This window comes from Melospiza melodia, chromosome 2 (genome assembly GCF_035770615.1).
Source record: "Melospiza melodia melodia isolate bMelMel2 chromosome 2, bMelMel2.pri, whole genome shotgun sequence".
Taxonomy (NCBI): domain Eukaryota; kingdom Metazoa; phylum Chordata; class Aves; order Passeriformes; family Passerellidae; genus Melospiza; species Melospiza melodia.
Genome location: NC_086195.1, coordinates 88,346,171 through 88,373,074, shown reverse-complemented (window position 1 = coordinate 88,373,074; position 26,904 = coordinate 88,346,171). Strand labels below are relative to the sequence as shown.

Below are 26,904 nucleotides of genomic sequence, written 5' to 3'. Positions count from 1 at the left end.
GACTCACAATCCTTGGAGGTCCTTAAAAGATATGGTACATGGGGACATGGTTTAGTGGTGGACTTGGCAGTGTTAACAGTTGGACTCTAAGATATTTTCCAAAATAAATGATTCTTTGAAAAAAAAACTGCTAAAATCAGACTACAGACTGTAGTTTTCCCTTTATTTAAGATTCAGTTGGGTTGCATGAAATTTTTTATGTGGAAAAATACGGTTGGAAGAACCTACATACCTACAAGTTTTATTAGGAACTGGGGAATGCACAATTCTCATGGCACTAATAAACCCTTTTACTGCTGCTATATAAAACTCCTGAGCAGCTGCTGTTACTACATAGGGTCAGTACTGTGTAATGAAACTGTAGATTACAAAGCTGTACTGGCAGTACACATTGATTATGAAAAGCTGGAAGAGATACTTAAAACAAGGAGTTGATTTATCTAGGGCAATAAAATACACAAACTAGGAGACTCTCTTACATGATACAAAAGTTTTTCAACAGAGGACACAATCAGAAATACGCTCAAGCAAGACTTGTCAGGTATGTCCAGGTTAAGAATAATGTCCAGTTAGGAATAATAGATGAAACAGCATTTCAGTGTGGAGGAGGATTTTTCAATGTGCAGACATCTGAAAAGTACCCTGCTTTGTTTTTCCTTTAAAGAAAAAGAATGACAACCTTCTTTTTCATGTGATTCAACATCTAATTACCCATGATTACTTTCTAAATCATCATCAGATTTTCCAAGTTTGTCAGGTAAACTCATCTTCTCTTCATCTGTTTCACCTTTATTTATTGAAAAGATGTGAGACTCTTCTGCTGGAGAAGTTGACAATTTTTCCAGAGATTCCTCCAGCTCGTGTCTGAGTTCATCTTCAGAATCTTCAAAATTTCTGCACAGTAAAACAAGAGAATTATATTAATTAAATAAATATAATTTCATAGCAAACCTTTCTCCATTCAAGGCCTCCTAGAGTTTTTTTAAACACTTTATAAATAATATACAAGTAACACACCTAATGTGAACTGTCTCTGTCAGATTGTTTACCTATTTTTAAAAGGCAAGAGAAAGGAGCTGCAAGGCCATGTTAATATTTCTGCAGTAATTTTTAATGATAGCATTGCCTGTGACAAATTCCAGAATTAAAAGTTAAATCAGCAGACTCTCTAAGTTTTCTTTATTTATGAATTTTTAAGAACACAGTAAAACTTTAGGCAATGCAACCTAAGACTGTCCAGTTCTGGATTTTTCTCCTGATGTGCTTGACTTACGTGTCTTCACCATCTGATCTTGGCTCAAGTCTACCTTCATCAACATCAACAGCAGAGTATGTTTCTGAATCATCTTCCTTGTTTTCTTCTGGAGGCAACAGAGTTAATCTCCCTTCTGTAAAGAAAAAGAAACTTTCCTTCAGCTGTATAGTAGAAAACTATAAAAGTATGTGTAAAGGAATAGCAAATAAATAAATGCTTGAAGTGTTTTGTTGTTGTTCAAATTACAACAATGTAAATGTCTCACTTCTGTTGATGCAAAGTAAATGTAATTTTTAAAGTCTGTTACCTTAGGAAAGTGGGCTGCAGTGTAGGTGAGTTTGAATCAATTGCAGTGACAGCTGTCTCAGCATGGACCCTGTTGTAAAGTCATCGCTGTCATTTAAGTTGCCATGTATGTATTTGAATAAATGCTTTCTACAGGGTTCTTCAACCTCAGCAGTTGCAGGGGCTAGCTCCAGGTTTGTGGTACCTACCAGCCTGCTGGCAGTAGTGGCTTTCCTTTGTCCACCCAAGCAAAGGTAAGAATTATATATGAAGGTAATAGCCAGTGAGCAGGGCTTGCCCCTTTCCCTGCTTTTGAAAAGAGCAATGCTCTGAAGAGGCCTCTCAGTGCTTCAGGTACAGAGCAGAGGTTCTATCCCTGCTTTTCTAGGTTGCCAACTGCTTCAGAATGTTGTTTCTCATCACAGACACTCTGCCAGGGGTAGAAGAAATATTACACTAAAGAAAAGCATGCAGAATTTACAGGAAAAACATCCTACCTTGGTCTTCCTCAAAACAGATAAAAGAATCATCAGATAGCTCTGCTTTTGCTAAGATGCTCAGGAGTGTCTCTGGTGGTGTCTGTTTCCACTGCTTCCTGTTTTCTGGGATGTCTTCAGGCAGAATAACATGGTGAGCTGAAGAACACACAGCAAGGTTCTCAGGTCACTAAAGCATTAGTGTAGCTCGGCACTGTCTTTTGTCAGATTCAGACTTTCTAGTCTCAACACTGATTTCTTCCTTTTGTGTAATTCTGGAATATTTATGGAATACTCCTGATTTTTTTATAAGTACTTGATCTGATGGATATGTGGAAATGGTCTGGACTACTCATCACTGAAAATGTTTAACGCTGGTTTTAATGCTTAAGTAACTTCTTATAAAACCTGGAATAGGCAGGTGCAGCTTCCCTAAGCAGTCCTAGCTCCGAAACTTGTCTTCTTGGTTTGAAAGAGCTTAAAAAAAGTTCCTGTTTCTTTTCTGCCTGGTGGTCTTTCATCTAAGGCAGCATGAGCAAAAGGTGGTGTATTAATAATATTCTGCTTTGTCTTTACTATCCATGGAAACTCTTCCGGTTATTTTTTGCCTATCTCAGTGTGTGGAGTGTGCTGGAATGCTGGAAGAGCTCCTGTTTGCAGAAATCAGTCACTGGAGATACTTGTCTGCCTGGCAATGTACTCAGTGGTACTGTAAGAAGCCCAGGGACTTTTCTCAAGTGGAGCATACCACAGCCAAGGCAGGGTGAGGTGGCACTTGTGACAGTGGTGGCACCACCACTGTGTGCAGAGGGAAAACAGAACTCCACTGTTGCCATGGTATTTTCTGAAAAAATCCCTTTGCCAGGATTTTTCTCCTGAGAAGCCTCAGAGGAAAAGAAAAACAATAATTATCTGCTGCTGTGGAATGCAACAGGTGCATCTTTGATTGGTCCCATGGTTGTTTTTAATCATTGGCCAATCACACTCCAGCTGTTTTGGATTCTCTAGTCAGTCACAAGATTTTATTATTCATTCCTTTCTATTCTTTGCAAGCCTTCTGATGAAATCCTTTCTTCTATTCTTTTAGTAGAGTTTTAGTTTATCATTTTCTTTAATATAATATATATCATAAAATAATAAATCAGCCTTCTGAAACACGGAGTCAAGATTCCCATCTCTTCCCTCATCCTGGGACCCCTGCAAACACCACCACACTCCACGACGCTCCAGAATGGCACTGGCACTCACTGCCCTGGTCCTGTGTGGCATCAGCTCAAGGCCTGAGAAAGTGCTGATGATTAATTGAATAGATTGGCATTTTGAGTCAGGCCACAGAGTGATTGATAAAACACAGTGCTCTTGATGCGTATGAGCAACACAACATGATTGCAGTGTGAGAGGGAAAATGCAATTAAAAGCCTGCTGGATCATGTGAATCCATACCATTCAGGTATGGATGAATGCAGTCTGAATTTCAGGTGCTCACTGAAAGCCAAAACTTTCTCACCGAGTTCATTTCCAGCCATAGTAGGACATGCAGATGTGACATCGGCACCAGCTAAAAAATTCAGTAGTGTCTGAGGGGCTCCAGGTTGCCAATGTTTTCTGGGTTTTTTCATATCATGTATGGACTCTAAGGGGAAGAAAAAGAAGAGGCAAAGTTCTTTGGATTTTTATTGTAAAGTAGACATCCATATGATTATAATGATTATGATTATAATATTATGTGATATAAAGAAAGAGCTCCTGAGATAAACTTGCTATAGCCTGAGTTACTGAATTTACCTAGCTCCTATGTAATTTTCAGGATTAATACTCAGCATTGCATTTCCCCAATAAATACCTGTTGGACAATCAGACAGTTTTTCCAAAGCTCTGTCTGTATCATTTTCATAAACTTCCACCAATTTCTCCTTAAGATTCTCAGCATCCACAAAAGTTAAAGTCTCATTGAGTTTATCTAGTACCTGAAAAAACAGTAAGTTACTCTGGAAACAGTAAACAAATACAGTACAATAGCTAATCCCTTCTCATTTTACTGTGTTTGCCAGCCAACCTCAGGTATGCACAGGAAAATTGTGTAACAAAAAGTGAAGTAGCAGGATTCAGAAGCTACAAATTGTGATTTGTGCTGCATGGGAGCTGCATGGGGCTCCATAGAGATGTGAAACAACAGAATGACAAAATAGTGCTTTATAAATTAAAAATATATATACTAAAAATAATCCTTTTGTTGCTGTAAGGAACTTTTAAAATAAATGCTAATACACTACTAAAGATCTTAATAGGTAGCTATTACGTGCTGATAAGCCACAAATATAATTTTACTAAATGAGAACATAATATTGTCTGCAGTTGTTCTTGCTTTGTGATACAATACAATACTGCTTCATTTCTAAAAAGAAACAGAAATGCACTAAAACAATCTACAAATTAAATTTAGCATTTGCAGAATGACTCAGTTTTGAGATATTTCCATTTTAGGAAATTTAAATATCTGCACTCCTTCATATTTTACCATGTGAAAGACTGCCCCAAGTATCACCCAATTTTCTTCCCAGCAATTATCCTCTTGTAGATGGGCAGGCATATGCAACACGAAAACAAATCCTCAATAGGAAGCTTCATTATAACAAAGGCAGAGGATGATGGTAATGGAAACAAATCTTAGATTATGGAGCTGTCATGGTTCCAGATTTCTAATGTAAATGCTCTGAATATAGCTAAAACATACCTCTGCTTCTTGAATGCTGTCTTCCTCAGGAAAACATACATCTAAATTAATTTCAAATTTTACTCCTCCCTAAAGAAAATTCGCATGTTATTAATCTGTTCTAATTAATAGAAGCATTTAAATAAAAGTACACAAATTATATGGAACTACAAATTTGAAAATTATTCTTCTATTGAAAATAACTTTTATTTTACAACATTTTTCTTCTGCTTAAGAAGATCAAAGTTGAACACATTGGACAAAAGTAGACTTCCTTAAATATAATCCTTTTCCTTTAGTGATATTTTAAAATTACTGCATCCACTTTTGATTTTAAGGGCCTTTGATAAACATCTAATTGAAATTGTTGCAATACACCAAGTTTTATTTTTATAGCTGGTTGTCAACCAGAAGTAAAATTGAATACAGTACTGCTTCCATGCAATATTTCATAAAAGACTTTTAGCCCACAGTCTTTCTGATCTTATGGTCAGAAACATTCCTGGTATCTTATGTGCATTTCTAATTCAATTCCCATCTCCTTCTATGATTTAAAAAGTAGAGGGAATCACATTTTATAACAAAATATTTTAAAATTAGCATTCTGACTTGACTTTACTTAGAATTTGAATAAACATGAGTTCCCATGCACTACTAATGCAGTTTGATATAAGGAGGAGGAGGTAGAGATTAGTTACTAGGTGGGAATATCTAAGGGGAATATCCCTCAAATGGTTGGAAAAGTTCATTACTTTTCTTCTGATATAAACTTTTAACAAACAGAAAACCAGTACTATTAACTCTCAAATAACTTAATTTCCAGACCTACCACAGTAATACAGTAATTTGAAATGTACAGATATAATAAGAAAATTTAAAAAAAATACAACAGTAAAGATGGATACTTTTGTGTTATGTCTCTTTTCTAATATTATTTGGTCTTGCCTATCCTGGAGTCTGACTTGTTTAAAGTTTTCCTCCATATCCTGGAAGGAGAGAAAAAATACAGTTTGAATTACACTCTTTGTAACTGAATATATGTATACCACATAAAGAAAGAGACTTCTTTAAGTAGCAAATATAGTCATGAATTTCCTTTACAAAGATCTTTAAGATTATTCCATCCTTCATTACCAATTCTGACTTCTCTGGCAAAAAGAAACCCAGAAATTCTTGCATAAATTGCAAGCTTCTGATTTTTCAAAAACCCATGTTAGCAAGATACAGTACTGTGTCAAGATATAAATAATACAGATTTTTATTTTTTATGATCACATGCCAGATGACTCAGACTCATTTCATTCTGGAAAACTTTGGAAGTGATTAAAATCAAGATTTCAATGGAAAACTGTGCCTGTAAAAAGTACAGCCCTGTTTTGCAACATCTTGTTTTCTGCCAACACCTAAAAATATTTAATTACTCCTTTTCATATTATAATGACTCCTATAGGAATGCGTCAGAGAAAAGCAAAGTCCTCTGTGATCTGTAGCAATCAGGGCATGCCTTCAGCCTCAGGAGAAACCACAACAATTTATAGATTTTACTTTTATTCAGTTTCTTTCTCCAAAAGATGGAGAGCCCATGGAATATAGTGACACTAGGCAGGCCCAAAATCTAATGTTTCTTTATCATTATCATGCATTTCCCATTACATCAATGGGAATCTAAATTCTCTCCTAATTTGGCTGCCTATAACCCACTTAATTTCATCAAGTGCTGTGGATTCATTTCATTAAAACTCAGATCCAGGATCACTGAGGAGGATGCTACTGATATTGACAGATTTGTCCCAGAGAATGAATCAAAGAGAGTGTGGGACTCGCTCAGAAAGATCTATTTAGATGGAGATGGTACTGATACCTGAAGTGACTCTTCTCCTGTTCCAGATATATCTTTGCTTTCAGACTGGTGCTCAGCCTTTCCTTGCCTCACAAGATAGGTTTTATCTTGTATTTTCTGGTTCTCCTAAGGAATGTTTTTTTTAAAAGTTCATTTCAATTCCTAATAAAGTATTCTAGCATAAAAAAGTAAATATGAGTACCCACATGTCTGAGCTTTGTTACCTGGAGTACTCCTGCTCTAACTCTGAATTCTTTTATATCACTGTGGTATTCTTCTCGAATTTTCTGCAATTGTTTCAAATACTCCTGTTAAAGAACAGCAGGATAGAATATGTTTTTAATAAACTAAAGATAGAAATTTATATGTGTTCACATAAGATAGAAGTATCTGTTTTCTCTGTCGTCCAAAAGCAAAACTATAGAAGTATATTGTTTCTCCATTAAAAGATGGGAAAAGAACGGAAAAGAATCGATGGTGGAAAAGAGAATCTGATGAAAAAGGATTCTTATGCCAGGAACATTACCGTCAAGAGTATAAGAAGAGAGTTTTAGGCAATTAAGGAAGAGATTAATTTACCTGTTCTTTCATTTCATTCTTTCTAGACATGTTTTGCTGATGGTTTTTGAGATGCTCTCCCTTTGTTTTCTGCTGCTGTATTTGGTCATGATACGGGTCAGCAGAGGATGGTCGCAGTCCCTACGGATGTACAAAGGAATCCCAGAGCAAATGAGTTTTCATTTAGAATCCTCCCCTTCAGTGCTCACTCAATTCACTCTCCCTGTTCCACTGAAGAATGCAGTAAAGGCAAGTGTACGTTCTTGGAGGAAAAAGCCACAGTAGAATTTTACATTGTTACAGTTTTGTATGAGGAAATAAAACCTCAGATGAACATTGCAGAGCAGATCAGGGAATTTGCTAGAGCAAAACCTTCCACCTGACAGTGTTACAGTTTACTATTCAAAACACATCAATTCATCTTTGGATTTCCATTCTTCTTTTATAGATTTTTTTTCAGTGGTTCAGCATTTACCTACCATCTGTTTTTCCACTTTAATCTTGTACTGCTGGGCTTCAAACCGCCTTTGAAGAAATTCTGCAGTCCTGAAAGAAAATGATGTACATACCCTATGTTTTATTTCACAAACTCTGCTACCTTTGCACAAATTATTCTCTATAATTCTACCACACATGACAAACAGAGCTTTGTTTGTACTACATGAATATATAAATATGGATAAAATATGTATAAATATGGCACAACAGTAAAATAAGGAAACATTCTTTCCAGGCATTCCCTTTCCTATTACTTCAGTTACTTAAGCCTTTTTGAACAGTGCAGCAAAGCCCTTCCACCTTTTATTTGATAAATGGTATTGAAAGCATTAATTAAAATAAAATTGATTTTCCTGGTCCTCAAAATGAGTGAAAATTGTCAGAATGGAGGTTGTATATTCAGCAACCTTTTTACTGTCTTTCTCCTCTGTGCCTAATTCTATCAGTCAAACTTTGTGTAGTTTGTAAACTTTTCCTTTGCTTTTTGATATAAAATAACCATCAGTCACTTGTAAGCTCCCTGTTTCCCATTTATTTCATTTCCTACCTCAGGAATCCACTTGTGCCACAGGGAGGCAAAACTGAATTGACTCTGTCCTTAAATAAGGCACCAGAAATTCAGGTCAGGAAAGATGTTCTAAATCTGAAGATCTGTAACTGAAACATTCTAAACACTGTTGTTGTTGAATGAAAATTAATGATTCTGTCAACTTTAAAGAAAAGCTTTGGAAGCATTCAAAATTTCTTTCTCAACATTTTCAATGTTCATCCACACCTACAGTGGCCAGTCACAGAATGGACAGGAGATCTCCTAAGGTTGTACCTCTGCTTAGTAACAGAAAAGCTTTGAAGTAAATGAACTGCTAGAGAAAGGGTCTTTATATCTGAAACAGAAATATAAGCACTGCATGGGAAAGAAAACTTTCATGGCCTGCTCTCACTCAGTTCCCTTCAGTGCAGAACTGCTTCTGATCTTTGTGTTATTCTCATCCTGGTGTGAAAGATAGGCAGTGTTTATCCTTGGCATAATCAGAGATTGTACAGAAAGCTTATTTTTTACTTTTTACCCAGTCAAAGACTGGGCTGAGACTTGGGAGACATTTTGACAATGAAATGTCAAACACTAGGCCAGTCCAGATGGACTTTCTAGATGAACAAGAACAGGAATTGTGTTGTTGTGTAACAAATTTATTTAAAAAAAAAAAAGAGAAAAATTATCCAAGACAAAGCAGAGGAGGCATTCCACTAAATCAGCTATGCCAATGTTACTTACTCAGGAAGGCTGATAGCTCAGAATACACAAGACAGACATAAATAGAGTGATATGTTTACCAGTCAGGTGGTGGAGGTGCAACTCGTCCTTTTAGTCCATAGTAATCTTCAACTCTTTGGCTGATATGAGAAAGGTCATAATGTGCATTAGCTTTCCTTTCCAAGCTGTCAAGCTTCTCATAGTAGTGACCATAATGACCATGTACTCTAATGCTTCCTGGCTTTTCTGCCATATTAAATCTGGAGGACTGTGGCTGAAAATATAGTAAAGGATGTTATTTTACCTGTACTCCTTTGTATCAGCACAAGTTTGAATTAACTTCCTGTACTTCTCCCCAGTCTGAGTTGCATAGTAATGTGACTGACTGTTAAATAGTTGGTGTAAGTTTTCCAAATCCTTTAAAATATAACCCAGAAACTTCCAAACTTCTCAGGGCTTATGTGATCTCACCACTGCCTTTTCCCCTGTTCCATCAGCTCCTGTCATTAAGCAGCAGCTCACATCATTGTGAGTGAGTCAGCACAGGGCTTTGTACTCTGTAGTGTCCTGGCCCTAGAGTCACTTCATTGTTCTGGAGCCTAAAGCACTGAATTATTTCCAGGAGAGCCTCATTTTGACATGTGATAGCAAGGGGAAGCTGGGATGTAGCTCTGGACAGTACAGGCATTGATGGCTGCTTTCAGGGGAACACTGTGCTGCTTCATTTCTCATCTCTTTGATTACATGCATGTGGGAGTTGGGCTTTCACTTCTCAAAGCCCTTCCTGTGATAAAACATCCCTGTATCCCTCCTTTGAGACAAGACTGTCATTTCCATTTCTCATAAGAACAATGGAGACAAGATGATCACCTAGCTGCCACTGCATGATATAACTGTGGTCAGGCATCCACAAACTTTTCTATTGTGGGAGACTATACAGTGCATGACAAAAATGCCAAGTTTTGCTTACTTTCTTACATAAATGTAAATGCATCTAAGTATCACTTTCACAGTTAAATACATTCACTATTCCTCCCCATTTTCCTTCATAGATACTCTGAAAATAGACTCATGTACCTGTGGTACAGTCCATATTACAGTTGAATAAAAATTCCTATCTGTATAAGAAGAAAGTTTCCAACTGTCAGCAAAGTTCCCAAGGAAGAAGTAACCCCAAGAAGTGTTTACCTCATTCCTCAGTGAAGTAGGTTTTACAGTATGGTTTCCAGAAATATGGCAATCCCAAGCAGTAGGGAAAACAAATTAGGCTATCCAAATAAATTCCAGGGCACTGAGAATTGTGACTAGTGAAGCAGGCATGCTTGACCAACTCACTAACATTCTACAATTAAATGACTGGCTTGACAGACAAGGGGAGAGCAAGGGGACGTTTCCTATCAGGCAACTGCCTTTGTGCAGGCTTTTGACACTGCCATAAAATCCTCATAGGCAAGCTGATGAATTGAGGGTGGGATGAGCAAGCAGTGAAATTGCTTGAAAAGTGGCCCAGAGGGTAGTGATCACAGGGTGAAGCACAGCTGAAGGCCAGAAACTAGAGTTCAACATCTTCACTGATGATTCAGATCACGGGGGAGAGGGGGGCAGAGTGCCCCCTCAGCAGGTTTGCTGATAACCCAAACGGGGAGGAGTGGATGATACACCAGAGGGTCATGCCAAAGGACTAAAGGACTACAAAAGGTCTGGAGAAATGGGATGACAGAAACTTCATGGAGTTCAGCAATGGAAGTGCGAAGTCCTACGCTCTGCACCAGTATATGCTGGGAGCCATCCAACTGGGAAGCAGCTTGGCAGAGAAAGGGGGCCTGGTGGACAACAAGTTGACCATTAGCCAACAATGTGCCCCTGCTGAAAAGGTGAATGACATCCTGGCCTGCATTAGTAAAATTACTCCCAGCAGGTCAAGGTTGGTGATCTTTTTGCACTACTCAGCACTTGCGAGGTCACACATGAAGTGCTGTGTCTAATTCTGAGCCCTCCAGAACAAAAGAGAGAGTTATAAGCTTGAAAAAGTCCAGTGAAAGGCCTGGAGCATTATTCCTATGAGGAAAGGCTAAAATAGCTCAGACTGTCTAGCCTGAAGATGGGATTTTATCAATGGCTATAGCTACCTGAAGAGAGGGTGCAAAGAAAATGGAGCCAGACTTTCCACTGGTACCTAGCGACAGAACCAGAGGCAATGGGCACAAATTGAAACACAGAAGGTTCCCTCTGAACATCACAAAACATTTCACTGTGGGGGAGAGTAACTTCGGGTGAGGCACAGGTTGCCCAAATAGGATTTAGAGCCTATTAAACAGCCAACTGGACATAGTCCTGGACAACTGGGTTTGGAGGACCCTGCCTGAGCAGGGGTGTGGACAAGGTGATGATGACCAGAAGTCATTTTCAGCCTCAACCATTCTGTGGTTCTGTGAATCCTGAAGCAACATCTTCAAAGCATGGCACTATGCAAGTGTCCCTGAAACCCTGCACAGTGTTTATTTGGATGTTGAAAGAATGTGGAAACATTCTGGGAATGCGTTCCCGGGGTAGGTCAAAACACAATTGACAAAATTCTGCCTTTGATTATAACAGTGCACAGTGAAAAGAAACCACCTTTCCAACTTAATCCATCTCAGGACTTGCATTGGCACAAATGTAACTGTGAAGAAAACCAAGTCCTATATTCCACATAGGGCCAGTATTAGTCACAGTTAGTGTTAGTGACTGCATGATGGATGCAGTTCTGGGAATTCCACGTTCCCTATCACCAGTTAAGCTCATGTAACTGCAGTGTGCACATCTGCGGGCTCCCAGATCCTAAATGTGCTGTGCTTATGGTCACCAGCATTCAAGGTACTACTGCATGCTCTTAAAGATAAACAAAAGTGTGTGCAGTGATGCTAAGAAAGCAGCTGGGCACAGCATACAGCTGATACCCTGCCTGAGGAAACGAGGGGGTGGAAAACAAGAAAGAGACAAAGTGATTGATAAAAACTGGGCTTGCATTTGGCAGAAGACTGTCAGTAACAAGTTTCTGAGGCAATGGCAGTGAGTGCTGGTGATTTTGCCCATGAATGAGCTGTCAGAAGGGCTGAAGTAACAGGATCAGTTTATTTGCTTCTATAGCAAAAAATGCAAACGCAGAGCTTATTTGCCCTTTGTGCAAACATAAATGAAAAGCATGCCTCAATTCTTTTGTTACAAAGGACCATAGCAAAGCAGCCTAGATTCAGTATTTCCCATTTAGGCTTTCAAAACATCTCTTCTGAGGATTCAGGCACATTTAACTGTCTCTACTGTCTCAGCATAGACATTAAGCTAAATACTTATTTTATATATATATTTATATATATATATATATTGCTAAACACATACTATGTCTTAAGCCTTTTAAAGTAACTTTTTCAAGTGCAGGCATTTGCTTTCTGAAGATTATATGTACATATATATGTGTGCATGTGTGTAATAATGCATAATTCTGAAGATGATTTTGTGTGTGTGTCTGTGTATAAATATATATATATATATATATATATATATATATATATGAGAAAGTGGATACACAGTACCTGAATAATAGGCTGTTGCACTCTTGAAGGAGGCTTCCATTCATTTCTTTGAAATAATTCTTGTTTCTTGAAAGGCAACACTATTCCAGATTCTAGAGAAACTGGGTCCTGGACTCTTGTTTTCTGAAGTTTATGTGCTTTTTAACAATAAGAGATCAAAACATTGCATTCTGTGCAAACCATAGTCAGATGCCCACATCTAACATTGACAGGTTGGGTTAATAAACATTCTTTATATCCTTTCACCATCATCACCATACCTCACACCTCCTGAAAAGCATTCTGCTTTTCATTCTGAGAATGACCTGCTTTGAAAACATGGTTTGTCACATTCATGTAAAGAGGATCTTATTGATTAGTTTCACACAGCACACTCAATAAGAGGGAGACTTTTATAAACTGGAGCGTTGATTTCATGCTTGTTCCAAGAACACAAAACAGGAGGTCTAATTCACAGGCTCTGAGTGCCCGCTGCTTAGGCATTCCCTTTCTAAACCAGCCCTCCGTACTCTACAAATCACTGGGCAATGTTGTAGTTCCTGTGAAATTTGAAAAGAAAGGCTGAAAAGTGAAAAATCTACCTTATTAGTTTCCCATGCAGGAGAATACAAGTACAGACCATTCCAATTTGGTCAGTAAGTATTTTGCAAATATCTTAGATACTTACTGTACTGCAATGAAAAGCAGTGTCCTTTCTTGGGTTAAGTAGTTTCTAAGTGAGTTTTAAATCTTTCATGAGTATTGACTGTTAAGAGTATCGTGTTTGGGAGATAAAATGTATTAAAACTATGATTAAATGATCAGATTTTTTTTTTTCTAAGTGCCTAAGCTGTTTAGTTGTTTGGCTTCTGTCCAAATCACATTGGTTGTGCAGGCAGATAAACCTCATTTAAAGTCATTTTCAAAATAACATGGGTTCCTACACTACTGATGAATATTTTTGGGGGGGAGAAGGGGAGTCCAAAGTGTTGTTCAGTAATTACATAGGATATTTTCACAGAACTATGTTAACTGTTTTGATATTTCAAAGATAAATTTGAGGACTCATTGTGATAGAATGAAGAACATAGAATTAGAACAAAGTTACACTGCTAGAAACATGCCAGATATTCAACAGTTCATAGACATATATTTAGTCTCATTCATGTTTTCTTAGAAACTGCATAAATAATCTGGTCTATCAATGGGCACTTAATCATAATAGAGTTCACTGTCTCACAATTTAATAAAATTTCTAAGACTTTGTAAAATTGTTTCATATTGTTTTGTAAATACTATGGAGGATGTTTTGCAAGATTTATGCTTTTTTCACACAGTAAGGACGTTTTTCATGTGAGGGACATAAACTAGACCAAAGCCTTTCACTTTTGGAAATTCTGGTTTTTAAAGAACTAAGATTAATGTTTCAGCACTTTCCTATGGCATCTCTTCTAGATGACCATAGCTGATGAGCTGGTGTTAAAGCTGTCTTTCTCTGAACAGGACAGCACTGCTTTTTGCCTGGGTGAATGGTTCTGCTGTTGGCAGTTCTTTCCTCTATTTACTTTTAGGTTTGGGTGAAACCCTTCAGCCAAATGTGCACTAAAGACTGCTGGAGAAAGTTACAGCCAACAGCTGTATCACAACTAACAAATGTTACTGTAGAACTAATGATACATAATATTATTATCATTACCTTGTATCTGCTTGGCTCTAGAGTGAGATGCTGAAGGCCTTTTTCTATGTATCACAGTGTGACTGAGCTCTTCCCATGCTACCTATCAGAAAAAACAATATCTGATAGAACTGTTTATGTTACTTCCATATTATTTTCGCTCAGCAGGCAGCACACAGTCACCCACCTCAGGAGGCAGGTGCCTGAGAACAAGTCTCTGCAAGAAGGGCTTCCTTAGAATAGAATTGATGGATGGTCGATCTCTGGGAGATATTTTAAACAACTGGGAAATCAATATCCTCAGGTCGTAGGAATAGTTGGGAGACACTGGTTGAAAACGCCCTCTGCAGATCTTCAGCACCAGCTCATGCAAACTATTGCCTTGAAACTCAATTAGGGAAAACAGTGAGAAGAGGACAGTAAGTATTGCTGGTTCAGAATGATGGACTAGACACCCCAAACTGAAAATAGGTACTTGTTGACACAGTTGTAGAGTGGTTTGGGTTGGAAGGGATCCCAAAGATTATCTCATTCCAACCTCCCTGCCATAGGCAGGAACACATTCCACTAGACTGGGTTGCTCAGAGCCCCATCCAGCCTGGCCTTGGGTCAGGGATGGGGCATCCACAACTTCTCTGGGCAGCCTGTGCCAGTGCCTCACCACCCTCACAGTAAAGAATTTCTTCCTAATATCTATGTTTACCTTATTTCAGTTTAAAGTCATTCTCTCTTATCCTATCATTACATACCCTTGTCAAAAGTCCTTCTTCATCTCTTTCAGGCCCCCTTTAGGCACAGGAAAACTGCTCTAAGTCTCCCTGGAGCCTTGTCTCCTCTAGGCTGAAAAACCCTAGCTCTCTCAGCCTGTCTTTGTAGGAGAGATGCCTCAGCCCTCTGATCATTTCTGTGGCCCTTCTCTGGGCTCATTCCAATAATCCCATGACCTTCCTTTGTGGGGGGCTGCAGAGCTGAATGCAGCACTCCAGGTGGGGTCTCACAGAGCAGATTAGTGGGGAGAAGCCCTGTGTTGTGGAATCCCTCCACAAATCCTTCCTTGCTAACCACGGTTTGCTGTAGAAAATTAATATAAACACTTTCTGATTGTGTTTTCTAGTTATGCTCTCCTGGTTTCAGGTGCACAACTAAAAGGCCTAATGACTTCTGTACCTGTAAGAGTTTTATTCACCCTCTGTTGTCAGACAGTGACACAGAAGCCCATCTTTCCAGAATGAAACAGGATGTGTTTTGCCAAAAGCTGTTCAACAGAGATCTATATACATATTCTCTTCACAGGGTTCACCTTCAAAACCTCATTTCACCCAAGAGCCTCTGCATTGTGTGCTCCCCCCCAGAATGAAGATACAATCCTGATCTTTTAACAAGTGATGCCAGTCAGATAATTCAGTCCTCTCAGTTCACTAGATCTCTTAAGAGACCAGCATCAATATAGTTTTTCAGGACTTAGGCAAAAAAACCCCAAGTTCTTTCTAAAATCACCCTTTTATTTATGTGGCTGTTTTGAAGGTGGTAGAATTGAATTTACCTTAGCTTTGCTTGCATTTCCTGTCTACATGTGCACTGAGTCACTGCCCCCACACTGAAACAGTGGGCAGCAATATAGAATAAAACACCTAATATTCATAAAAAGTAATATTTCATGTTTTGCCACTTTGTGAAATCAGCAGTTTTCCTCAGCAGTATCCCCCTTGCTCCTAGCTCAGCACAATTGCTCTGTTAGTGCTACTCTACCTTCTCCCACATCGAAGCTCAGCAAAAAGTCAACATCTGCTGGTTTCAGGAATCTGATCCTTTTCCTTTTGTCAAGATTCGTTTCTGCTGTGTTCCCTTCTCCATGTAATAGTCACAGGCTGAGGACAACACAACTTCCTGAAGATGCTACCTCAGTTATTTTCTGACATAAATGTGCTTTCAAACAGAATATATTTCCTCTAGGAAAATTCTTCCTGGGACTCAAACCACTTTCTGGAGAAATGTGGGGTTTAGATTCTTTAGTAAGTGTAGACTGGTGTTTTCAAACAGAAATTAGTAAAATTATATACTTAAGCCTAACCTTGAAGCCTGTCTTTAATTCTTTCCATTGTTCATTTGTCTTGAAAAAGTTTAGTAATATTTAAAGAAGAAATAAATGTTCAAAGTATGTACACACATGCATATATGTAAGTTATAGGATTACAACATAATACTTTTTATGTTATTACACACAAAACAGATGCAATATGAAAAGTTAAATACTAGCAGTGATTCTTTAATATCAATAAATAAGATGAAAATAACTCTTGTAGCTGACTGTGAATACTATTGCTACTACAGGTTTTGCAAGGTGACCACTATATTTTTCTAATAATATGACACTGAGCTGATTGTACAGTACTTACAGGATGCTTTAGTGCACAAAGCTCATAAAGCACACAGCCAAGAGACCAAATATCTCTGTGAATAAGAAGTAATTAAAGTTTCAATGAAAAGTCTATAACATTTCCATCCATGTAATCAGTTACCTCTTCTCAGCTCCCAAATTTATTACCATTATTCTGTCACAGACTGGTGCAAATTTTATTTTTTCTTAAGACGCACTAAAAAGAACAACTAGAAATTTATTTTTAGTCGTGGCACCAATGTTTCTATGGTATCTAATTAGGTTCTTTAATTATAATTGGAAAAATCACATGATACAGGAATTCTGCTTAATATTTCCAGCAGGATGAAGGACAGAGCTGATTTGATAGCTGGGGAGACAGTACAGGAGTAAACTTGTCTGAATAGCATCTGAGAACTGAGATGCTACTGTGAGCTCCAGAACATTTGGTGTTGATCATGTTTCCCATAGGGAGAAGGATCTAGGCCCACTCACCTCCTGACTTTGCAGTGCTTCTCATCTGGTATTTCAGGGTAAGCCTCAGACCTATTTGTCTTTCCTGCAACTGGCTACTGCAAATTTCCAAAGCAGCCAAACTAGCAGCTTTCATTTTAGTGTGTTTTTATAAATAATAAATGAATATATTAAAAAATTCATGAACTTGGAACTGTAAAGATGCATTGGTTATCACATCTTGGAAATGAGATAAATTTGGTATTTGATGAAGAAGCAGATTAAGCAAAGGGAAAATACTCATACTTTCATTTCCCACCACTACTAACAAAAAGTATTGAAAGAGAGTTTAAAGTATAAGTAATTTTATAAAGCCAAAACATATAATTATATTAAGCCTGTACATTAATCACATCAAAGTCATAATTGCTATATTTGGGACATTGTAATCAAAATACTACTGACATTGTTGCATAGCATAAGGTAGTTGTTGAGTACAATGATGCACCTAATAATTGAACATAGTAATAAAAAACTTCAAAAAGGGTGACCAAGAGAAATTCCCATGCTCTGCACAAATACTGATTTAAACCATATTACAAAAATATTTGAAAATTGTCTTTCAAATATTTATATTTATATTTATATTTATATTTATATTTATATTTATATTTATATTTATATTTATATTTATATTTATATTTATATTTATATTTATATTTATATTTATATTTATATTGTTCTTTTAAATATTCTAAAAAATTCTTTCATGCCTGCACATCCTCACACATGTAGGAAGGAGAGACAGAGACTTACGTTTTGTTGTTGTACGGTCGATTTTCACATATCTCAGGTGAAAGGTAATAGGGGGTCCCTACACAGGTATGGGCAAACTCTGTAGTACTAATGAAACACAATTAACAGAAAGGCTTGCACACTGAAAAAGTTTACAAACAACTGAACTAGAGACTTCTCTGCCACAGGTTAAAATGGGGGATATTACTTCTGCTCGCCAAAAAGCTGAATAATAGAACCCCCCATGAAAAACTACAGCATTTCCCAGTTCTGTGTAAAATGAGCCACTATTTTAATAGCGTAGAGTTCAACAGAAAGCACAGCAATTCCCTGTCCTTATGTTGGCCCACGAGCCTTTCACTCTATTTTCTCTCTTCTGTATAGCTGAGGAGGGGAGTGACAGAGTTTTTGTGGACACCTGGCATCCAGACCATGTCAATTCACCACAGAAACTTAATTCACTGGTTACAGGAGGAAAAGTACCGTCAAGCTTCAATTATATTGCTGTATAAGCCTATTACATATTTTTAAAAATGTGTGTCTTGGACACTCAAATTCTGAGGTTTACTTTCTATCTGCTGGGTACTGTTCTGCTGTGTAGAAGCAATCCTTACAGCAGCTATGGCCAGAACACTTTCAAAGGAAGGCACTTTGGGCAACAATAGTTTACATGCTGAGAACTCATTCTGTCAAAGACAACCAAAAAGCATTAAAAGATATCAAATCTAAGCATTTTCCTGTTGTTATCATGCCCCCTGGCATGTTTTGGCCATACCTTGCCACTACACAGGATAGGCCAACCTTGTCCCCAAAGTCACTAAAGATAAGGCCTCTCTTTTTGGGAGAACAATACAGATGAAAGGCCAGCCATGCTATGTTCTCAGGCCCAGGTGGTCATCCTGGGTATTTTTAAAAAAATTAACACAGGCTCTGTCTCAGAGGACACACAACGTATGTCCAAACTCTCTTCCTTTAATCTCTCTTTAGTTTTTAATGCTCTTCGCTTTTGTTTTTAGGAGGTAACAGAAGCTATTGCCAGCAGCTGCATGAGCAGGAACTGTGTCTCCAGAAATAGATCTGTGGTCCATGCAGAATGGAATGTTTTAGGATAACAGGAGAAAATGTAGTGTCAGACCCTTTGTAACTCAGACCCCTTCAGCAAGTTCAATCCACAAACAATTCGTGTGTTCAGGCTGCATTCTGGACATTCACAAACATTCCTGTGTGGTGCAGGGCACAGACTGATTAAAAGCCATGCTTACCTGTTCAACTGTCTTGCTATGCCAAAGTCCCCAAGCTTTGCTATCCTTCCATTATTGCTAAGAAAAATGTTCTGCAAATAAACCCAAAAATAGTATGTGATAATGAAAGATGGCAGGTCTTCTCAAGCATATGTTTCACAGGACAAAATAAGCCCCTCTCTAGTAGCAGTTTTACTACCTGTGCTTTTACATCTCTGTGCAAAATCTTCTTGTCATGAATATGCTTCAAGCCCAAGGAGATCTGCACAAACCAACTGAGAATCTGCAAGGAAAGTAACAGACATAGATAGCTATGAATTTGTGTGACTCTAATGGGACATCTTACTGAAATATATAAAATGAAGACAACAAAATCTAAAATATATAGAACATACACAATATGGAACAGTAAAAAAGGTATTTTTAAAGTTAATGCCATAGATTTTTCCTTTCCATTTAGTGCTGACACTAAACTAAATGGAAATAGATACCTACCCTACTTCCCTTATCATCATCAAGTTTTCCCTGACATGCACTTGAATAAGGACTGAAGAATCATGCCAAAGGAGAGTAAGAATAATAAACCTTTTTTAAGAAGTGAGGGAGTGCAAATAACTAAGACAGAATTGGGAAATGGCTTCTTAATCCTCAGTGATGGAAGTCATACCACGCAGCTGTAGAGTACTTGTAGTCCTACTGAATGTGATCCAGGAACCAACAAAATAGGAAAAAAAAAAGAAAGAAGATGAAGGATTGAAAAGTGGTGAAAGAAGTGAGCTATGAAGAAACTTGTATAATAAGTAAGCACATGTGTTTATCCTTTATCCTTGGCCGAGTACAGGTTTTAAACATATATTTAATTTCCAATATGCACATCTTCTTAAATAAGGGCCTTTGGACTAAATTCAGAAAGAAAACTACAGCCTGATGATACACTTCTCTATTTAGGAAAACTCATGCACATGAAAGACTTTGATTCAAGTAATAACCTTCTATTTAGCAATGCTTGAAATTAAATAGATAATCTCCTGATTAGGGCTGATGCCACGAATGCGGCTTTCTCAGAAGTACATTTGAAAATACAAAGATATATTTAACACTATTATGTTAAATTGGGAAAATTTGCTTTCATTTCTTTGATCAGCAGATGTATCTTTAGTTTCTATAACCCATTCTTCTGTCTGTACTTCTTTCGCCTTGTATGGGATATGTATTATTCTGTGACATTGTCAAGGGATTTGTGTGTTGGTTCTCTCCTTTGTGCTTTCATGATCTGTGAGTCTGTCCTCTATTTTTTTCATGTTCTCTCTGTCTCTAGTATGACTCCCAAGAGGATCTTAAAATTCATTACTACTGAACCAGTAATTCACTTTCAACTGACTTCTCCATAAAGGAGTTCCTCTTTTACTACTAAAGTAAAAAGAAAAGTCACAATACTTTATTTCCCGCAATTTTATGCCTTAGAGTATATTTCCACCAGCAGGTTGACTACTATCTACTTGATTTCTAAGCAAAATTTTATTGTTCCTGAAAAAGTAGATTTTATTTATGACTAAATAACCCTAGAGTTCAGTCCACTAATTGCTACATAAAGAAAATTTCCTTCAGAAAGCTAAGAGTTAGTAAAAAAATAAAGGAATAGTGCGAAATTCTACTTCTGTGAATTGCAATACTTATCATACTCACCTATTTACAAAATAAAATATACATAAACATGGCCCAAAAGCAGTCAGATATCTGGGCTTGTTTCTCTGTGCTGGTTCAACACAATTTAAATGGCATCAGAGAAGTTTTGACCAAAATAAAATGAATGAGAGATTTACCACAGACTTCAGTACAAAGGAGGATATGCTGAGATGCAAATAGCACCAACAAATTGAGAATTTGTATATAATACATCCTCCCTATAACTGGAAAGCAATATTTAAAAGAAGGTCTTCATGGTTTAATGGGTATATTACTGATGTAAAGAAAAAGTACATCTACAATGCAAGGAGCAATAGGAGGAAGGGGGCATTTAAAAAGTCATCCTCATACTGCTAATGAATTCATTTCAGATCTTAAAGAGTGCTAAAAAACCTGCCTATACTCCAACTAAAATTACCAAAGTTTTCTTTAAAAGAACAGTTATTACTGAGTTATTCAAACCACGCGTTTCACAGAATATGTTCTTCCCTCTAAAGAAAATGTCTTTCACCTGGTCCTCATCAAACAGCACTCCATGCTGCATATTTATCCTCTTCATTAAATCTCCACCATCACAGTATTCCATCACAATATACAGCTTGTTCTCTTCTGAAAGGAAAAGCATAATTTTGCCTTTATTCCTGTATTACTCATTAACACAGCAATAACTTATGTTGATTTTTACAATCCTTCTTTCAAAAGGTAGCAGTTAACCTCTACCTACTACTCCATTTTAAAGACTGAGAAACCAGTGAAACCTGACACAAAAATAAAATGTCAAAATATATTTAAATGGAGACTCAGCAAACTATTAAATACATGAGGAAATCCATAAGAGAACCCCACTGATAGATGTTCTTACAGGGAATGTAGCAGAATTCTTCAAAGCTCAGGGTTTTTACTCAATAACTAAGCATGCAGTAAGGCTTAGGGGAAAAGTTAAAAGTAGACAATATTCCAAAAAGCAAAAAATAAAGAGCAAGGCCTGCTTAATAGAAAAATTCAACCTATTCTTGCCTCTCTGGGGTTAGAAGACTATCTGATTTACATGTCCCCTAAAACATTCACAGTCCTGGTCACAGAGAACAATTTGAACAGAAGCTGCAACTATAGCTTCTATGACATAAGGCACTGCTTATGGCAGATGTCAGAGGAAAAATAAATACAGGGAATTAGCTTTCATGGTGAATAGAATTCCTTCCATCTCTTTTAGTTCTGAAGAATTCTTTATCCTTGAGTGATAATTCAAAATACATCAGAAGAAAGAAGGCTATGAGACAGCATTATGAGATTGATATTGGATCACTGGAAAGACAGTGCTGTATCGAGGTATGAAATGCCAATACTGTTTTTTACATTCCAGATGCTGAAAGACAATTTCAGAGGTACTAACAGATTGCATTTCTATTTAATGGCCTCTTTTTGTGCTTGCCTGTTCTGTCTGTGTGTATGTATATGCATAAATAAGTATGTGGATATGTGTGCATGCATACATGATGTATGTAACATAATCATATAATGTCTTATGTATGTGATGTGCATAAACAAAATATGAGGAACCCGAAGTTAGACCAGATGAAATGAACATTCTATTTCTTGCCTGTTTGATCAGGCTTTTGTCCTATTTGATCACCCTATTCCTTGCTATACTCAAAAGTTCTCTTCTGTTGAAACTCCTAGTAAATTCCCATTAAACTCTGGACTTCCATAAAAAACCAAGACTAAAGTTCAACTTGTACAGTACAGACAGCTCAGGATCTAGGATTCATGCCAAGTACCCACTCACACAGGTGAAAAAAAACACAAGTAATGCCTGAGTTTGATGCCTCGTGTCCATTTCTAGGAGTTGGGAACCTTTTCCCATGTTTATGTAAGGCATTAGGGACAGGGGTAAAGGTGATCAACACTAACAAGGTAGGTTTTCTGCCTTCCACTCCTTCCACCACAATGAAAACAGAAATGTTAAAAGCAAACCTTGCAAAGAAGCATAGAAAGTTACAATATTTGCATGCTTCATCTTGGCCAGCAGGATGACTTCTTTCTCAGAGGCTTCTTTTTCTTTCACAGGCATCTAAAAGAATTAAGAAACTAAATGCTAGCAGTTATATATTTAACACTTTTCAAAAATAGTTACATCATTACCATATTATTCCCACTAATACAAAAATAGTGTACCAAGACAATGTAGAAATATCATAAAATATGATGTATATAGAACATCAAAAAAAATTGCAGTGCATGTCTGAAAGTGTATTGGAACATTACCAAAGTCAAACACAATTTTGACATTTTACAAACAGGCAAATGTCAACTTTTAAACTTAAGTTAAAGAATTTAAACTCTAAAGTTAAAGAATTTCCATAAGAATTTGAAGAGTTTGGATGCAGATGACTCTGTAATGCAAACAGGGGTGATGTCAAAAGATCAAAGTAAAAAGAAAAAAAATCCTTCATTTTACTGGTGTTACTTGTTTTTGTAACATTTCAGGCAAACTCTTTGCCCTGTTACATTAATTGAAAACTTCTATTTAATTTATTATGATGACACTTCCATCAATACTACTTAAAATTTCATTTCTCTGAGTATCTATCCTTCAAAATGTCCTCTTGTAGTGTATAGTAAAGTTTCTAACCCTCATTCTTGAGAAATATTTTTGAAATATAACCCTTAAAGATTCAAAATTCAGTAACTGAATAAAACACACTCTACCATATTAAAAAAAAAAATCTTTTGACTTCAAAGTAGCAATTTTCTGTCTCCAGCTTCTGATTTTTGAACAAGTGGGATTCACAGCAATATTTCATTAGCAGCCATTCTTCTAGTTGTACATCAAAAATCCAAGATTAGAAATGCAGGGGGTTTATTGGTCACGAGCAGAGAGAGAAACTATTCATCTTTTCATTTAGCTGTCATTACTCATGTATCAGCTTTTCCGGGTTTGAACCTGGAAGACATTCAGCTCTTTGTAGAACTCGTTCTTCTACTGTAATTCTCTAATATATTAGAAATTCTCTGGGGTGGCCCAGAATAGCAACAGACCTGTCAAAAGCATGTAGGCACTCATTGAAACTGACTGTCAAAAAGCCCTGCATTGAAGTCACAGAGACTTTAAGTGCCTTTATGGAACCAGATCCAGGCGTGGTATTCCTCCAGCACCCGAGCAAGCGGCCCAAAGCTGCCTCTGCACTCGGTGGGAAGGAAGGCAGAAGCCTCAAGGCCCAACCGAGCTCGTTCTAAATCAGAAATCTAAAACAGATGTGACCAGCAGCTTCCTAGAAACACTTAATTCTCTTGTTCTCCTTGAAAGGCCAAGCATCCCAACTGCTGACAGCAACAGAATGAAAACTTAAAATCAGATGAGATTAATCGAACTGCCATAAATATAAATGGGAATTGGAAAGACCCCATTGTGAATTACTCCTGTCTGAAAATTTGGATGTGGGGAACAAGGAAATTAAAAAGCATAGAGAAATTTACCACAGAATTGTGATTTGTTACTTTGGTGGCAATATTTTCATTGTAGTTGAATCAACTATTACAGAATTCGAATTAGGCAGTGCCACACATTGCAGGCAGAAAGAAGATTTAAAAGGAACAAAAACGCAGTAAAAAGCAAAGCATTTCATAGTATTACATTTATGCTTTTAAAATAATAAATTAGAAAGAATACAGTCTTTGGAAAGCTTAGCTCTATATAATTGAGATGGAAAAACAAAGCAGATAAAAATTACTTATGTTCGTACCCAGCTAAATGCAAGTAGCACAATCTGGTAAATACAATTCAGGTTTTGTTGTTTTACCTTAGTTAAATTGATCTCTTTGATAACACATGGCTCATCATCCATTTTTCCTTTTGCCAAGAATATTTTGCCAAAAGATCCTTCTCCAATTTGTTTAATGAGTTCATATTTATCCATGATGTATTTTTCTTAGAGTAGTGGCTAAAATAAAAATTCCCCAAATTAGTAGTGCACATAGTGCTTTAACACCTGAGATGGTACTACTGAAATAGGCACTACCTTTCAAGACTGTACTTTTTATTACTTTTTATAACATTACTGCTGTAGATTCCTCCTAAAAATATCATGTCCTGGATATCACATCATGTATGCAAATCATTGCAGATCTTAACTTTTAATAAGCAGCAAGTTTATGAGTGTCTCATAAAGAAAAGCACAGTGCACCCTAAAGTTAAGGCACGGAAGGAAGTACAGAGTACTGCGGAGGATTATGATATGATTTGTAAAATGTGACATTATTTTGTGAATGGAACAATACTATAGAATTGATCTTTTAATGGAAAAGAAGGAATCTATTCCATATTGATTTCGTTTATCCGATGTGATCTAAAGTTGTCCATTAGATCACACTAGTACAGTGTGATCACACTATTATAGTTAGATCTCACAAGATGAGAAGCTGCAGGAGACGACGGCCAAGTGAAGCTGGGGATCAGCAGTAATGCGGAAACCCCTGTGAGGAACACTGAAGTCACTGGGTGCTTTCAGTGGTTCCACAGGCAAAGCTGCACACCTAAATATGAGCAAACACTACAAAACCGTTCTTATTAGTTGTCCTGAGCTTTAGCAAGGGAGATTTGCTCCGACACCAGACGTTCCCTGCCAGGCAAGCTCTGCACCAGGCTCCATCGCTGGCGGGGCACAGGGGCGCGCTCCGCCCGGGCTCAGCCCCGCATCCGCAGGTGACAGCCCGGGCTCCCGCGGCCCCGGAGGGCAGCGTCCGGGCACGGGGGCTCCGGGGAGGGCAGCAGTCCTTGCCCCGAGTGCCGCGGGGCCGGAGCGCCGCTCGGGCCGGGCCGCACACTGCGGTGGCACCGAAGGGCCGCCCGCGTCCCCATGGCGACGGGACGCGCCGGCGGGCAGCCCTCGCCGGGGCCTGCCTGCCCTGCGGATCGGCCCGGCCCGGCCCACCTCGGCTCGGCTCGGCTCGGTTCGGTTCGGCCGGCCCCGGCAGCGGCCCGGGGGCGGCGGGGGAACGCGGTACCTGCGTGCGCTGAGCCGCCTCCGGAGCCCGGGCGGCCGCGGGGAGGAGCCGGCCCCGCTCCGCGCCCCGCCGGAGGAGTGGCGTTTGCAGAGCCCGGCGGGAGCGGCGGGAGCTTTATTTTCCTGGCACAAACCGCCCCTCCCTCCCACGGACACGGACTTGGGATTTGCATGGTCAGTGGTAGGAGTGGGGTGGCCCGAAAGGAAATCTCGACTGCCTCAAGGTCTTGAATCATTGGTGGAAAGTCATCAGGTACCAGCCTATGTGCAATAGGGGAGGTGAGGTATGAACTGGCTCTACATCTGAACTACAGATTTCCTAAAGCTTTACTTAGGTATTATTCCTAATATTATTTACTGCAGGGACGTAGTCCGGGACCGCTTTCCCAGTAGAACTCTGCCAAGAGCATTTGTGCTCTCCTGTGTAGAACGCAAATCACTGGTTTTTAAAATTTTTAGAAGTTTAATAGTAATAAAATGGTTATAAAAATAGGAATATAATTAGAGTAATAATGATTTGGACAAATTGGATTAGGACAATACGAGACAACAGAAACAAAGAGTTACGGACATCCGGGTACCTTTGTCTGGGCAAAACAAGCCCGAAAAAGGACACACATTAACAGAGGAATAACCCTTAAAAGCAATAGCCTGTTGCATATTCACACATCTCATACACGATGCAGAAATTCCATTCAAACACAGGATTCTGTCTGGTCATCGTCAACTCCTTCCTCTTAATTCTGACGGCGTCTTCAGGGCTGATTGAGGCAGGAAGAAGTTCATTTCTTCTGATAAGGGAGCAATAAATTATTTCTCTGAAATATTTAGGTGTCCTGTGGCTGCTATCTCAGCGCAAGTCCTTTCTTTAAAAAAAGTATCTTGCATAGTTTCTTTTTTAACATTTTGTTATAACCTAAAACTATATTTAACACACAACTAAAAAAATTAATACAGCATTACTTTCTAACATAATACATACAATATTCATTTTAATATTTGCAAAAAGCCAATCATAAAATACACACTTTTCACATCTCCCTTGCCACATTTTTCTTGTAAAGTGTCTATTTATTACCCAGTAACCACAACAGAGCCCAAACTTGACATTGCCCATAGCACTCTCTGTAGCAAGAGCGTGTCTCCTATCAGTCAGAAAATTTGTCCTTATTCATGAATACATTTGCTTCCTTCCACAAAGCAGTGGCATATAAAAAAACTTTCATTGAATCAAGGAAAAAGTTCA

General features: G+C 38.1%; 1 protein-coding gene across 2 annotated transcripts; it reads right to left on the bottom strand.

Moving 5' to 3' along the window:
- Positions 1-142: 142 nt before the first annotated feature.
- Positions 143-24,595, bottom strand: NEK5 (NIMA related kinase 5). Of its 2 annotated transcripts, XM_063149246.1 has the most exons (22): positions 24,456-24,595; positions 22,630-22,726; positions 21,167-21,264; positions 19,169-19,252; positions 18,991-19,061; positions 17,750-17,836; positions 16,500-16,554; positions 14,291-14,491; positions 14,125-14,206; positions 12,450-12,586; positions 8,958-9,151; positions 7,607-7,673; positions 7,149-7,268; positions 6,794-6,877; positions 6,591-6,695; positions 5,635-5,715; positions 4,751-4,819; positions 3,860-3,983; positions 3,524-3,649; positions 2,038-2,175; positions 1,274-1,388; positions 143-894 (listed from the first exon to the last, which is right to left on the bottom strand). In XM_063149246.1, exons 1-22 carry the CDS (start codon positions 24,570-24,572, stop codon positions 708-710), a joined length of 2,439 nt encoding a protein of 812 aa, XP_063005316.1. In that variant the 5' UTR covers positions 24,573-24,595; the 3' UTR covers positions 143-707. The 2 variants fall into 2 exon arrangements, with proteins under 2 accessions (XP_063005316.1, XP_063005317.1); XM_063149247.1 differs by lacking the exon at positions 6,591-6,695.
- Between the last annotated feature and the right edge of the window lie 2,309 nt (positions 24,596-26,904).